Here is a 14,199-nt window from a genome sequence, read left to right as displayed (position 1 = left end):
AATTTATTATAGTTCAGTTTGTCTGATGTTCCTTTTGAAATGTGGAATCCATGATTAAATACATCATTTCCATCATGTTTTACTTATACAGAATTAATGATTTTACTACTTAGCTGTGTTGGTATATTTTATTCTGGTTACTGTAGCTTATAACTATTTAGCAAATGATTATATTAAACATAAACTTAAATCCCTAGACTTTTTTACCCCCTACAATCAACTTCCAAGGAAATTTACTTCCACTCACATAGTATTCAATATTTTTTCATTTTTACTTAAAAATTAATATTAATGAACATTTGAGAAGAACAGAAAAGAGGGAAGAAGAACAAAAACCATAGCTGATAATGTGGTATATTTACTTCCAGCACATTTTACATGAATAATCATATCAGAAAAAATAGTATCAATTTCTATGGCAATCCTTCCCAGGTCCAAGAAATGCTGTATTTAATACTCTATATAATAGAGTCTATTACATCACTCTGTTTTAGTCCCTTCACTGTTCTTATCACTATCCAAAACTTTATTTGGTCACTTTTTCATTGCTTACCTTGTTAGTATGCACAATTCTTGAGCTTATAAGCTTTATTAACCTTTCTTCCCCTAGGATCTCATCTAGTTTTGTAGTTTAAAATTAACCCCATCTAACCCCTAGCCATAACTCTAAACCTAAAGTTATCCCTCTGGAGAGGTCTCTGAACCACAGGATAGTAGGCACATACACTTGCACCGTCCCTAACCCCAACCCTAACCCTAACCATTATTCTGGTCCTAAACCAAATCCTAATCCTAGATCTGAGGGGGTGGGGAAGATTTTGTACACACAATGGAATATTACCCAGCCATAAAAAAAGAATGAAATGGTGTGGATAGAGCTAGAGTATAATGCTAAGCGAAATAAGGCAGTCAGAGAATGACAACTATCATATGACTTCACTCATACGTAGAATTTAAGAAACAAAACAAATGAGCAAATTGGGGGGGTTGGGGAGGAACAGAGGCAAACCAAGAAACAGACTTTTAACTATAGAGAACACACTGATGGTTACCAGAGGGGAGGTGGGTGGGGGATGGGTTAAATAGGTGGTGGGGATTAAGGAGTGCACTTGTTATGAGCACCAGGTACTCTACGAAGTGTTGAATCACTGCATTTATGTACACCAGAATCTAATATTACACTATATGATAACCAACTGGAATTAAAATAAAAACTTTCAAAAATAAAATAAAATAAAATAAAATAAAAATAAAATAAAAATAACTCCATCTGTATGCTGAGGATTCCTAAAGTTCTCTCTCTAGCCCAGACCTCACTCATGAACTCTGGACTCATATGTATAATGCCTACAGACACATACACACACACAAACTTCCATTACATTTGTAGTGCATACACACACATCTGTATACATCCATATATTCCACATGTCCAAAACCAAAATTGTGGACTCCCCCTACTACCAACATTCCCCATCCATAGCCTTTCCCATCTCAACTGATGGCCATTCTGTCCTTCAGGGGGTCAATCTTGATTTCTCTCATTCTCTAACATTCCATAGTCATACCATTAGCAAAATTGTATTGACTGTGCCTTCAAAAGTATGTCCAGAATCTAGTCAATTTCTCAGCATCCCGACTGTTACTATCACAGCCAAGTCTCCACCAACTCTATCCTTGCCCCACTCTCCACTATAGTCTACTTGCACATTTCTGAGTGATCTTTTTAGACATAAGGGAAGTCACATCAAAACTCTGCAATGGCTTTGTTTCACTTAGGACAAAAAACCAAAATCCCTTCTTTAGCCTTTGTCACCTCTCTGACCTGTATTGCTCACTCTCTTTTGCTCTCACCTCACTCAAGCCTTCTGTATTTTCTAAGTGTTCTTAATGTTTTGTTTTTATTAACAACAACAAAAAACTTTTAAATGATGAAACTATGAAAAACTAATCTCCCTTTTTACCCAAATGATTTCTCTTTAAATACAGAATTAAATGCAGAGCCAAGTCTTTAGTAAAAAAACAAACAAACAAAAATAATAAGTTAAGTTCATGGCAAGAACTTGTATTTTAGAGCCCTGAATGCCTGCCTATGGCACTGATGAAGAGTTTGATGAAGACAGGTATCTAAAATAAATCAAAATATATGGTGTGGTAGATGATTTGTGGGTTTGGGATTGAAAAATAGTGCTTAAGTCTTCTCTACTACTGATTGTGAGACCTTCACTAAGTCATTATTCTGATTCATAACATATGTAAAGATGAACAGATTAATCTGTAAAACTCATTATAAACTTGTGCTTTAGAAGACAAATACTTAGGGATACCTACCAAAAAATACATCTAATAGGTCTGACTTATTCCCAGTAATGTTATTTAAAGTGTTTGATCAGTCTGCATATATAAAAGAATGCCAGTGAATAAACCCAATAACACAAATGTTAAGGGACTAGTCACAGACTGAATTATATACAATTTACAAAATCCTCTGAAGTGAACTCAAAACTGAGGGGTGGAGAGGCTCACTTACTAAGAACTGCAAGGGCAAAGAAGCCACAAACCTAAGGTTCCTGAAGAGAATACAGATTTTGAATGTTCAGACTATATATCTGGACCTAGGCTTGGAGCAGATGTCTTTAGGTGACGACCCTGGGGGAGGAATTAACTGTCAAGAGGTCTTTGGGAACTGCTCCTGGCTGAAACAAACCGCGAGTTAGAAAGGACGAACCACCTTTCGAGAGAAAGCTGGAAGCTAAGTTGTAGTTTCGTCTTCTTAGCGGGTCAGTTCTAGCAATTTTATCGCCCAACCCGAACCACTCACCGGGTCAACTGGTCTACAAGGCCTTGAGTTAGGAACAAACGGCCCACACCCGGCACAGTCCGACAAATCGCTCGCTGTTCATCTGCTCCGGAGTCGGTTGCTAGGGAAACGAGGCCAGACTCTGGACTCAGTCCCGCAAGGTTTTCTCCCGGCAGGCCGGAGCTTCGGGGGCGTGGTTACGTGAGTGACGCACGTAAAGGGCGGGACAGAGGCGAAACAGGACCCAGGAACGGGTTACATTCGGGGGCGCATGCGTGCTGTGCCCGGCGGCGGATACTTGGAAGGCCTCTTGCTGGTTTTGGGGACGGTGTTGCTATGGCTGCTGCAGTTGCACCCTTAGGCGTAGCTCTGCGAGAAGCCACCCAGCGAAAATTGCGGAGGTTTTCAGAGCTGAGAGGTAGCAAAAAGGGAACCCCAGCTATCCCCGGCAGTGGACAGGGACGGTGCTTTGCGTTCCGGGAAATTTGCTGGACTATCACTTCCTGTCTGCTTCTCACCTTCGGGTTTAGGACACAGGCCCTGCCGTAGTTAATACTCCTCTTGATTTTTTTTTTTTGGTTCTGTCACTGTCCTTTCTTTACGTTATGTTGTTACTTTATTTCTTTGACTTTATTCCTAGTAACATATATATGTGTTTAAAATAAGAGAGAAGGAAATAATAATTATTATAAAATAAGAGGGAAGGAAGAAGAAAAAAAGTATTAATCTGACTAGTGAAGCTATAAATCCAAGTTAAGCATTTGGTTAGCTCATTAACCATAGTTATTTAAAATAAATCTAAATGATCTAAGTGCTTTGACTAATACATATCTGATTTTAGCCTTCTACAATCCCCTTACTACTTCACCAATTTGTTCCATACTGTGAATGCAGACTGAGTAAAAAACAAGACATGAAGGAATTATAGGTTAAAATTTAAAAGGGGTAGTTTGTATCAAAAAAAAAAAATTAAAGACTGCCATTTGTCATTCCTTGTACAATTATCTAATAAAATTAGTCATATTTTTGATGAAGTTACTGCATTAAAAATACAGGAAATAATACTTGGAAGACAGTAAGATGTTCAGGACTATTAGATTTTGACAGATCCTGTTTGCTAACTAATAAGAATCCCTATTCATCTTGTTTACCAATAAAGAAGAGTTTTGAACGTCTACCAAAAATTCAATCTGGTTTTTTTGTTGGTGGTGTTTTGTTTGTTTGTTTTAATGAGTTCATCAAGGAGTTGGGAACTTTTCTGTTATCCAGAATTTTAGATCATACTTCAAAGCCTTTGTAAACTTGCATGGCTCATCTTTTTTTTTTTTTTTTGAGTTCAGCCTGTCTTTTTTTTTTTTAATTTTATTGTGTTATGTTAATCCCCATACATTACATCATTAGTTTTTGATGTAGTGTTCCATAATTCATTGTTTGCATATAACACCCAGTGCTCCCGTAATTCATTGTTTGCGTATAACACCCAGTGCTCCGTTCAATATGTACCCTCTTTAATACCCATCACCAGGCTAACCCATGCATGGCTTATCTTAAGGTAATAAAAAATAAAGTACCTAAATTGAAAAAACAGCAACATTGTAGGAATGGATCTTTGGGTTGAATTGAACTTAGCCAACAAACACTAAGTGGGTCCTGATATATAAAAATTGATTTTCACAGCTGAAGATTCATACTCTTTTTGTCTCTTGTTATTTAAGAATCAAGGTAAATTTTAGCAAGGCAAAAGTACTTCTCTTAAGAAACGTAACAACTTTCAGAATATGTGAATAAATGAACTGTAAACCATAAAAGGAACAAGTAATCTAAAAGAGGAAAAAATGCAAAATTTGTGAACAATTTTCAATAGAACTAGTTTGAATTATACTAGCTAGGCACTAATTATCCCCTAATTCTGAGAAGATAGATTTAGGAAGATAATCTTTTTTTTTTTCCTTTCCAAATAGGTAAACCTGTAACAGCTAGAGATTACTGATACTTGTTTCCCTGCTTTTTCCACGTAGGCAAACCTGTGGCAGCTGGAGAATTCTGGGACATTGTTGCAATAACAGCAGCTGATGAAAAACAGGAACTTGCTTATAAGCAACAGCTGTCAGAAAAGCTGAAAAAAAAGGAGCTACCCCTTGGAGTTCAATATCATGTTTTTGTTGATCCTGCTGGAGCCAAAATTGGTACTCTCTATATGGTCAGATTTAAATCATAGGTTCTGGGCATAATGATCACTGAAGAAAAGCTTTCCTATGGCTCACAATTTATGAGCTCTGTATCTTTCTTTCGATAGTCTTTCCAAACTTTAAAAATTTAATGTAAATTTACAATTTTTTTAAGAACGATAAAAGGCATAACATTCTGTTCTTACACATTGTGCTTACCATGAAAAACTTGCAGAATGTTATTTAAAATAATTTTATTAATTTTAATAAATTTACTTAGATGGTGAATATTCTTTCGGACTTTATCGGTAGGGCTCTTAAGGTCCCTCCCAGCTCCATAGTTCAGAAATTTACACGAAGATTGCAAATCAGCAAAAAAAAAAAAAAAAAAATACATACGCACATAAACTTGGCCTCTTGGAACCACAATGCAGAAAGCAAAAGAGCACAATCTAATGGCCTGAGTATTATAGATACGTACTTTAAAAACCCAGTTTAAGTCAACTTTGCCTTTGACCTTCCATTGCAAATAAAAATACATGCTATTTTTCTGGGGGCCACATTCTATGTGATACTTAAAGCTGAAGCCCCTTGATACCATACAGGGTATCTATATCTGACATTGGCATTGATCTAATTAACCTGTGTTTTAATCCTCATAATGGTACAGTCAGTGCTTTTATGATTCCTATCATATAGATGAGAATCTGAGTCACAGAGAGTTAAATAACTTGCCCAAGGTAACTGGTAAGTGTAGTTATATTTAAGATCTTTTTAAATCTGACTCAAATATTTGGTTTTGTCATGTGAGAGAATTATTTTAATGGGTTTTTCAGTTTGTAATTCCAAATGAATGTGTATGCTTACTGTCTTCTTGTGTTGCAAATTGTCTAATTTATCACTTCTTTATTTTTATTATTATTTTCAGGAAATTATAATGCTCATCATTGATTACCAAGTGCTGATCTCTGGGTTTCATTGCTAATTGTTTATTTATTTAAATGCTGTGGAACGTGTGTTTAATGTGATTCTTTTGCCCATACCTTTGCTCTCTGCCTAGTTAATTGTAGCCAAAGGCCCTGTCTTCGAAGTTATAACACCTAATTTTACCGTAATTACAAATTTTCAGTAGGTTTCTATGAAATTAATTGTGTTTTTTAACTTTTATTTTTAAGGAAATGGAGGATCCACACTTTGTGCCCTTCGATGTTTAGAAAAGCTATATGGAGATAAATGGAATTCTTTTACCATCCTATTAATTCATTCTGGTAAAGTTATACATTTTCTTTTCACTAATTTACATTTTACCTTTGATACCTTAGGGACTTTTTTCTACCTTGCAAATACTTCCTTCTCCTTTTTTTAATTTTTGTCTTTGAAGTTACTCTGCTTTGAAAACAAATATTTCATGCTTTTCTTGATATTTGAAAGTTGTAAGCAGCATAATGTTTTTTCACAAATGTATCTTTAAAATTATAGATCACATACATCATCAACTTTTCATGGATATTGTTTTTAGTATGTATATAGAAAATTATTTTCCTAAAATAGAACTCATCAAAATAATGAATATTTCTTGATAATGCTTGAAAAGGGATTATTATTGTAGGGGAGAGGCTGACTTAGCACTGGGATTACCAGACTTTTGCCAAAACCTTCTACCATGAATTTTTATTTGATTATTAGTGGCAAAAGTTTACAATCCTTAGAAGAGTTTAAAAACAAAAGAAAGGGTGGTGACAAAACATGGAGAGAACGAGAAAGTATGTAAGAGGGAAAATTAGAGGAGAACATTTTAAAGCAGAAAAGTGGGAAAGAAATAATCTCAGAATAAAGGGTAGTTTTCTTAATTCAGTAAACTTAGTTGGATGAAAATTTGGGTTATATGCAAACCTCTGTTATTTTTCTGTATGTACTGGAGCTGATAAAAATGTTATTATGGACTGGCACCAGTTCAGGGACAGGTGTTTTAGAGCCACTCATCGACATGGCTTCCAAGGCACTTTTTATTTCTTATGATTTATATACAGAACAATGATTCTTTATAAAGACGGTATCAAGTAAAGCATCCAAGTTCTGATTTTAAGACTAACTCTAAAAAAGTAGAAAAATTCAAATTTATAGCTCATTCCAAAACCAATATTATTTATTACCAATTTAGTAAAAACTAAGTTAGACACTAAGAAAATACATAGTTAAAAAAAGGTAATTCTTACAATGCTACACTTAAGTGTTGGCTAGTCTTTGAAAAAGGAAAAAAGTAGAAAGTACTAGCTCTCATTTATTGAACAACATACTGTGTACAGGTGCTTTACATAAAACACAATAAAGCAAGTATTCTACATTTGCTAATTTGGAGTAAATCCAAAGATAAACAACTAAAAAGTGGTGAACCAGAGTTTGAACCTGTTTTTGTCTGACTCTTTCTACTATCTAATGCTGCTTTTCAATATAATTAGTTACATAAAAATGATGTAAGCTATTTAATGTACTTAAGAGAACATGCTTTTCAAGGAATTTTTAAAAAGTCTTAAGACTCAGAGGGAAAAAGCCTGTTTAAATTAAAAACAAGTATAAATTTTAAAACGCTTTTTAGTAAATGCACCGTTACTTCCTTTGAGTGTATGTAATAATTTGAGGAAAAACACTGCATCTGGAAATTACTCTTTAATAATTATATTTTGGAATTGGTATTTTAGTTTTTTGTGACTTTTTTCCTTACTATGAAGTGGATTCTTAATGTAGGATTTAAAACATTGTTGCAATTTCAATTTATTGTTTAAAATATAGATATAAGATCATTTTTTAGCCCATGGTTCTTTTTACTGGTTGTACAATTGATTCAAAACAATTCACAGCCTCTAAAATATAATAGAATTCTTTCCTAATCTAACATTGCGTTATATCAAATCACTACAGGAGAATTGCTCTTGAATTTGTAACCTGGAATTTACTATTCTTTCCTGAGTTTTACAGTACTGTATTATATATATTAAATATCTTTAGAGATATTTTGCCTTGTGACTGATGCCCCTGGGTTTTTAAAATCTTAGAGACTTATAAACATTTTAAAACAGTTATTTTGTTTAATTTTATATAGGTGGTTACAGCCAACGCCTTCCAAATGCAAGTGCTCTGGGCAAAATTTTCACTGCATTACCTTTTGGTAACCCCATTTATCAGATGTTGGAATTAAAACTAGCCATGTACATTGATTTCCCCTCACATATGAATCCTGGGATTCTGGTTACCTGTGCAGATGATATTGAACTTTATAGTATTGGAGAATGTGAGTTTATTAGATTTGACAAACCTGGCTTTACTGCTTTAGCTCATCCTTCGAGTTTGACTGTTGGTACCACACATGGAGTATTTGTCTTAGAACCTTTTAATGGTTTAGAATATAGAGACCTTGAATACAGGTCTTGCCATCGTTTCCTTCATAAGCCCAGCATAGAAAAGATGCATCAGTTTGATGCTGTATGTAGACCTGGAAATATTTCTCAACAGGACTTTGCTAGGGGTGACACTCCCTCTCTTAAGTTAGACTCTGAGTATGTCTACACAGACAGCTTGTTTTATATGGATCATAAGTCAGCAAAAAAGTTACTCGCTTTTTTTGAGAAAATAGGCACATTGAACTGTGAAATAGATGCCTATGGAGACTTTCTGCAAGCTCTGGGACCTGGAGCAACTGTGGAGTACACCAGAAACACATCAAATGTCACTAAAGAAGAGGCAGATTTGATAGACATAAGGCAGAGAATATTTCATCTTCTTAAAGGAACCTCATTAAATGTTGTTGTTCTTAATAACTCCAAATTTTATCACATTGGAACAACTGAAGAATATTTGTTTCATTTTACTTCAGATAGCAGTTTGAAGTCAGAGCTTGGCTTACAGTCCATAGCTTTTAGCATCTTTTCTGCAATACCAGAATGCTCTGGTAATACATCCTGTATCATTCAAAGTATACTGGATTCAGGATGTTCTGTGGCAACTGGCTCAGTTGTGGAGTATTCCAGATTGGGGCCCGATGTTTCAGTTGGGGAAAACTGCATTATTAGTGGTTGTCATATCATAGCAACCGCTGTCCTGCCTGCATATTCTTTTGTGTGTTCCTTAAGCTTGAAGATGAATGGACACTTAAACTATTCAACTATGGCATATGGAGTGCAAGACAACTTGAAAAAGAACGTTAAAACATTGTCAGATATAAAGTTACTTCAATTCTTTGGAGTCTGTTTCCTGTCATGCTTAGATATTTGGAATCTGCAAGTTACAGAGGAACTGTTCTCTGGAAACAAGACATGTTTGAGTTTGTGGAATGCTCGTATTTTCCCAGTTTGTTCTTCTTTGAGTGATTCAGTTACAATATCCCTAAAAATGTTAAATGCTATACAGAACAAATCAGCATTCAGCCTGAATAACTATAAACTGTTGTCCATTGAAGAAATGCTTGTCTACAAAGATGTAGAAGACATGATAACTTACAGGGAGCAAATTTTTCTAGAAATTACTTTAAATGCAAAACAGTCTGATTTAGAGACATCTTAAATATCCTACACCTTGCCATTCTTGATTGAGCAAGACTACAAAAAGAAGAGTTTTCTATAGATTTTTGTTTGTTTCTTTGAAGTGAATCAATGAAAATTATGTTAACATAATTGTTGTAGCATAATATTAATAACACAAAAATACAAATCATCCATTTTGGTGAAAGAATATTTCAAGGCTGTGAGCTCAGAAAAGGGATTTTTTTGATGTGTAGCACTATTTTAATTTTCTTTTTTATTAAAGATGGATTTGTGGAGCACTGCTGTGTTCATATAGTACTATAGTAGTTTTGAATAATTTTCTAAACATACCTTTAGAGTTTTTTCCATCTTCTTTTTGGGCTTTGGTTTCAGTACTATTCTAAGTGTTTATTGGCAGTTCTCTCTTTGAGCATAGTAGTCCTATTCTGATGAACTGATAAAAATAGCATATTACAAGGTCTTCAGAGCACTGTAAGAATACTGTAGAAATACTTTTTTGGAAAGAAATCCATCTCTCACAAATTCTGATAAAATCAATTCCTAAAATACTGTGATTATCTAATTAATAAATAATTAGATGCAAACAGCTCTGAAATTGATGATAAAAATCTGTCTCATTTATTGCTCTTACCAAAATAAAACTAAAAGTGTATATGTGTTATTTTACCTTATAAACTTGGACATATGTTTCTATATCTTTTTTAAGATTTTATTTATTTATTTGGCAGGGAGAGAGACAGCAAGAGAGGGAACACAAGCAGGGGGAGTGGGAGAGGGAAAAGCAGGCTTCCCGCTGAGCAGGGAGCCCCAATGCGGGGCTCAATCCCAGGATCCTGGGATCATGACCTGAGCCAAGGCAGATGCTTAACAACTGAGCCACCTGGGCGCCCCCATGTGTTTCTATATCTTAAAATTTTTCCCTAAAGTTCCGTCCATACAAAAGCATACACATACACAAAACTCAAATATCTGTGTGGGGCAGATGGTAGGAATAATTGAGATTCATTGATAATCCTGTAAATTCATTTTGGACATTATTTATATCCTTTTCTTAATCCCTTTAATAGAACTATTAAATTACCAGATGGACTGCTTTTACTCTCTATTTCATATTTTTTGTCCTTGTGCTGGTGATGATACTGAGAAGCAATAATTGACCAAAGGTAGGTAGCAGGAAGGAGCCTGAAGGATAGAAAATGAGAAAATTTACAGATGATAAACAGCTTCAAGAAAATAAAAATTGGCTGGAATCTCAAGTTATGTGTTCCTATTTTGCTGTAAGCATGCATGTGAAATGTCTTTATGTCAAAGTCTAATAATAATTAGAGAAATGATTTGTCAGTTTTGTGTTTTAACATGAATAAATTGAAATAAAAACTAGTCTGTGCTAACATGTCAATATAAAAATAATTGGTAAACCAGAAGTGGCTTGCCTGCAACCTTCAATTAGGCTATTTCTGTGTTTTGTTTTGTTGTTGTTTTTTTTTTCCTTTTAAGGTTCTTGCCAAGGAAAAACTAAAGATATAGCTATTGTTTAGCATTGACTGATTTACTTGCAGAGCTTTCAGAAGATATTATGTGTCTGTCATTGATTAAATGTTTAATGCTGTATTTCACCTAAGTGCCATCGATTATTAAGAATTACCATTATTTTATGTTCCACTAAAAAAAAAAAAATACCAATAAAATATGGCACAGTGCTTTCTTTTAGAATCAGACTCTTCTGAAACACTTTTCAGCTCAGGAGTTGTTGATACCCATGTGCTTCCACCCAGTACCATCTTCTGTGCTATCAAAGGTATTGGTAAAGCTGTATGTCCTAAGAGTGTCACCACCACACTGCTGTCTGGATTGACTGAAAACTGTCAACACCAGATACCTGTTCTATAAGTTTTGATGCTGATGCTTTACTGTTTGGCAAAATTCATTTTCATTTTTGTCTTAGTGTAATCAAATGCCTCTAGAAGATAGTTGACTTCTATTCAAAGTCAATGGGAGGTTTCTGACAAATTGGTGGTCACTGTTTTAATCATAATTCTGCACAATGTATGGATTCTAGTTGCTTTGAAATGTTATCAGTTCCAAAGAATTTGGCATTTTCTCTTGCCTTGAGATGCATTAGTTGGGGTAGTACCACACATGTTCCATGAACAGTATACCTAACTCAACCAAGGTGATAGTCCCATGCATATGTAAGTAAAAAGTTGAACATTTCCTCTTGATTTATCATTTTTATTTCATAAAATAACAGGCTCTAAATTCCATATGCTCTCAAGGTTTATAGAGGATAGCTGTTATTTATAACTAAATATAGTCCATAAACTTATTGATGAGTTAATAATGAACAGTGACCAAGGAAGGCATGGGGAAAAAAAAATCCAACATTTGGTGTTAATCTACCTCAGGCATTTTTTCCTACAAACTAAATAAAGCATGTATCAGTGTATACTAAGTTGAAGTAAAGCTTCAAATATCCAAGTGATATGCTGAAAAGCACAAAAATTTGATAGTATTAATCCAGAATTAATTCGTATAACCTGTGATGATCATTTATCTTCTGAGGCTAAGCAACATTCCTATTTATATTAAGATTACCAAAATCAGCATAGAGCCGAAATCAAAATACCTGCTGCAAAATGTATGAATGACTGTCACAGACAGCTAGTAATTGGTTTACTACACAAAATCAGGGAGGGTATTCACATACACTGTGATGTCCTTTGGATTTGAACAACTACAGGCCCAGAGTTGAGGCACTTTGATGTAGTCTAGCAGAATTAAGATAGAAAGAAAAAGATTTAAAAATGTTTTTAATTTGCTCAAAACTCTGTAAGGATTTCAGATGCTTTCTTTGTTGTGTACCTAAATAAAAAACATCTCAGATATATCAAGAACTAAATTACTAAAGAAAATATCTTTTTTAAATTTACTTGAAAGGTACCTTTTCTAAATTCACTTAGTACAAAAGAAAAAAATTGAAGTAACTTAGCTGCTTAGTTTAACTTAAATCTTTAGTGCCTCTAAAATTTTGTTTAGACTGACAATTTCTATTAAGGTTGAAGAACACAACTTTTATTGTTTATATTTAGTTAAATTGCATTATTTCTTGTATTGAATTTTGTTGAAGATTATTGCACATTCTCCTTCCCTCCAATACCAATGTGCTAAACTCTATATAACATAATGGTGTTACCTGCTGTCAATTGTTTATATTTACAGAAATTTCTAACTTTTTTTTTAAATGAGGGACAAAACATCAGTCCCATCTGAGAAAGAATCAGTTCCTATGCTTAGCAGAGCTATCTACATGAGCCACAACAAGCCAAACTTGGCACATCACTCAACTTGCCAGTGGGCTGTAGTCTAGTAGATCACAATTTTGGGTCAGGTTAAAAATTTAAATACAAAATGTGGAAAACAGGTGCCTGGGTGGCTCAGTTGGATGAGTGTCTGACTCTTGGTTTTGGTTCAGGTCATGATCTCAGAGTCCTGAGATCAAGCCCCACCTCGGGCTTCATGTTCAGCACAGAATCTGCTTAAGATTCTTCCCCTCCCATCCCCTCTGCAGCTTCCCCCTGCTCATGCTCTCTCTTGCTCTCTCTAAAATAAATAAAATCTTAAAAAAAAAAAACCTGGGAAATAGTATAGAGGTTCCTCAAAAATTTAAAAAAGAACTACCCTACAATCCAGCAATTGCACTACTAGGAATTTACCGGAAGGATACAAAAATACTAGTGAAAAGGGATACATGCACCCCAGTGTTTATAGCAGCATTGTCTACAAAGTGTCCATCAACTGATGAATGGATAAAGAAGATGCAGTGTGTATACACACACACACACACACACACACACACACACACACAATGGAATATTACTCAACCATAAAGAATGACGTCTTGAAATTTGCAGTGATGTGGATGGAGCTAGAGAGTATGCTAAGCAAAACGAGAAAGAGAGATACCATATGATTACACTCATCTGTGGAATTTAAGAAACAAAACAAGCATGGGGGGAAAAGAGAGGCAAACCAAGAAACAGACTCTGAACTGTAGAGAACAAACTGATGGTTATCAGAGAGGAGGTGGGTGAGGGGATGGATTAAATAGGTGATGAGGATTAAGGAGTGCACTTATTGGGATGAGCACAGGGTGTTGTATGGAAGTGTTTAATCACTAAATTGTACACCTGAAACTAATACTATAAGTTAACTAACTGGAATTTAAATTCAAACTTTTTTAGAAATTGATTAAAATGGGCAGAGAGTCTGAATAGACAGTTTCTTTGCTTCTCCTGGAGCTTCAGCCTCAGGGGCAGGCTTCAAATTTGCTACACATCTAGTGGCTCACCAAGCTGCTCTCAAGGAATGTGGGCTATAGATGTCATCTTGGCACTCCTTGCCTCCCTCGCTCCAGTTCACCAGTATCTCACAGAAAAGAACCTATACACTTGTCTGGAGCCCCAGTTTTGCGACTTCTGCCTAAGGGACACCTCCAGATTGCCTGGCTCTGCTAGCCAGTGGGGTTTATTCTTGCAGTCGCATAGGACTATATATTTGCATACTATTAAGAGCTGCGGCCTGAGGGTCTGGCTTCTAATCAGCCCAGATCTTGGCATTGAGATTCTCCCCTTTGGGACACTGACAGGTTTAGCACATCCTTAAATACTAGGTGTTATTAAAAATATAATAGGCT

The 14,199-nt window shown here is 35.1% G+C and overlaps 2 protein-coding genes across 2 annotated transcripts in view; one reads left to right on the top strand and one right to left on the bottom strand.

The window, feature by feature from the left end:
- The window catches only part of LRRIQ3 (leucine rich repeats and IQ motif containing 3), a 196,235-nt gene extending 193,247 nt beyond the window's left edge, over positions 1–2,988 (bottom strand). The window contains exon 1 of the mRNA XM_032426072.1: positions 2,822–2,988. The gene's annotated coding sequence lies outside the window, so the exon portion shown is untranslated. The remainder of the gene's footprint in view (positions 1–2,821) is intronic.
- A 65-nt stretch (positions 2,989–3,053) lies between these two features.
- FPGT (fucose-1-phosphate guanylyltransferase) lies at positions 3,054–10,261 on the top strand. Its single transcript, XM_032426049.1, has 4 exons — positions 3,054–3,218; positions 4,819–4,986; positions 6,144–6,236; positions 8,069–10,261. The coding sequence occupies exons 1-4, from the start codon at positions 3,137–3,139 to the stop codon at positions 9,523–9,525; spliced, it is 1,800 nt and encodes a 599-aa protein (XP_032281940.1). The 5' UTR covers positions 3,054–3,136; the 3' UTR covers positions 9,526–10,261.
- Positions 10,262–14,199: the final 3,938 nt, after the last annotated feature.

Source organism: Phoca vitulina, unplaced genomic scaffold, assembly GCF_004348235.1.
Source record: "Phoca vitulina isolate PV1807 unplaced genomic scaffold, GSC_HSeal_1.0 scaffold2, whole genome shotgun sequence".
In the NCBI taxonomy this organism is placed as follows: domain Eukaryota; kingdom Metazoa; phylum Chordata; class Mammalia; order Carnivora; family Phocidae; genus Phoca; species Phoca vitulina.
This window is presented reverse-complemented; position numbering and strand designations above follow the sequence as displayed.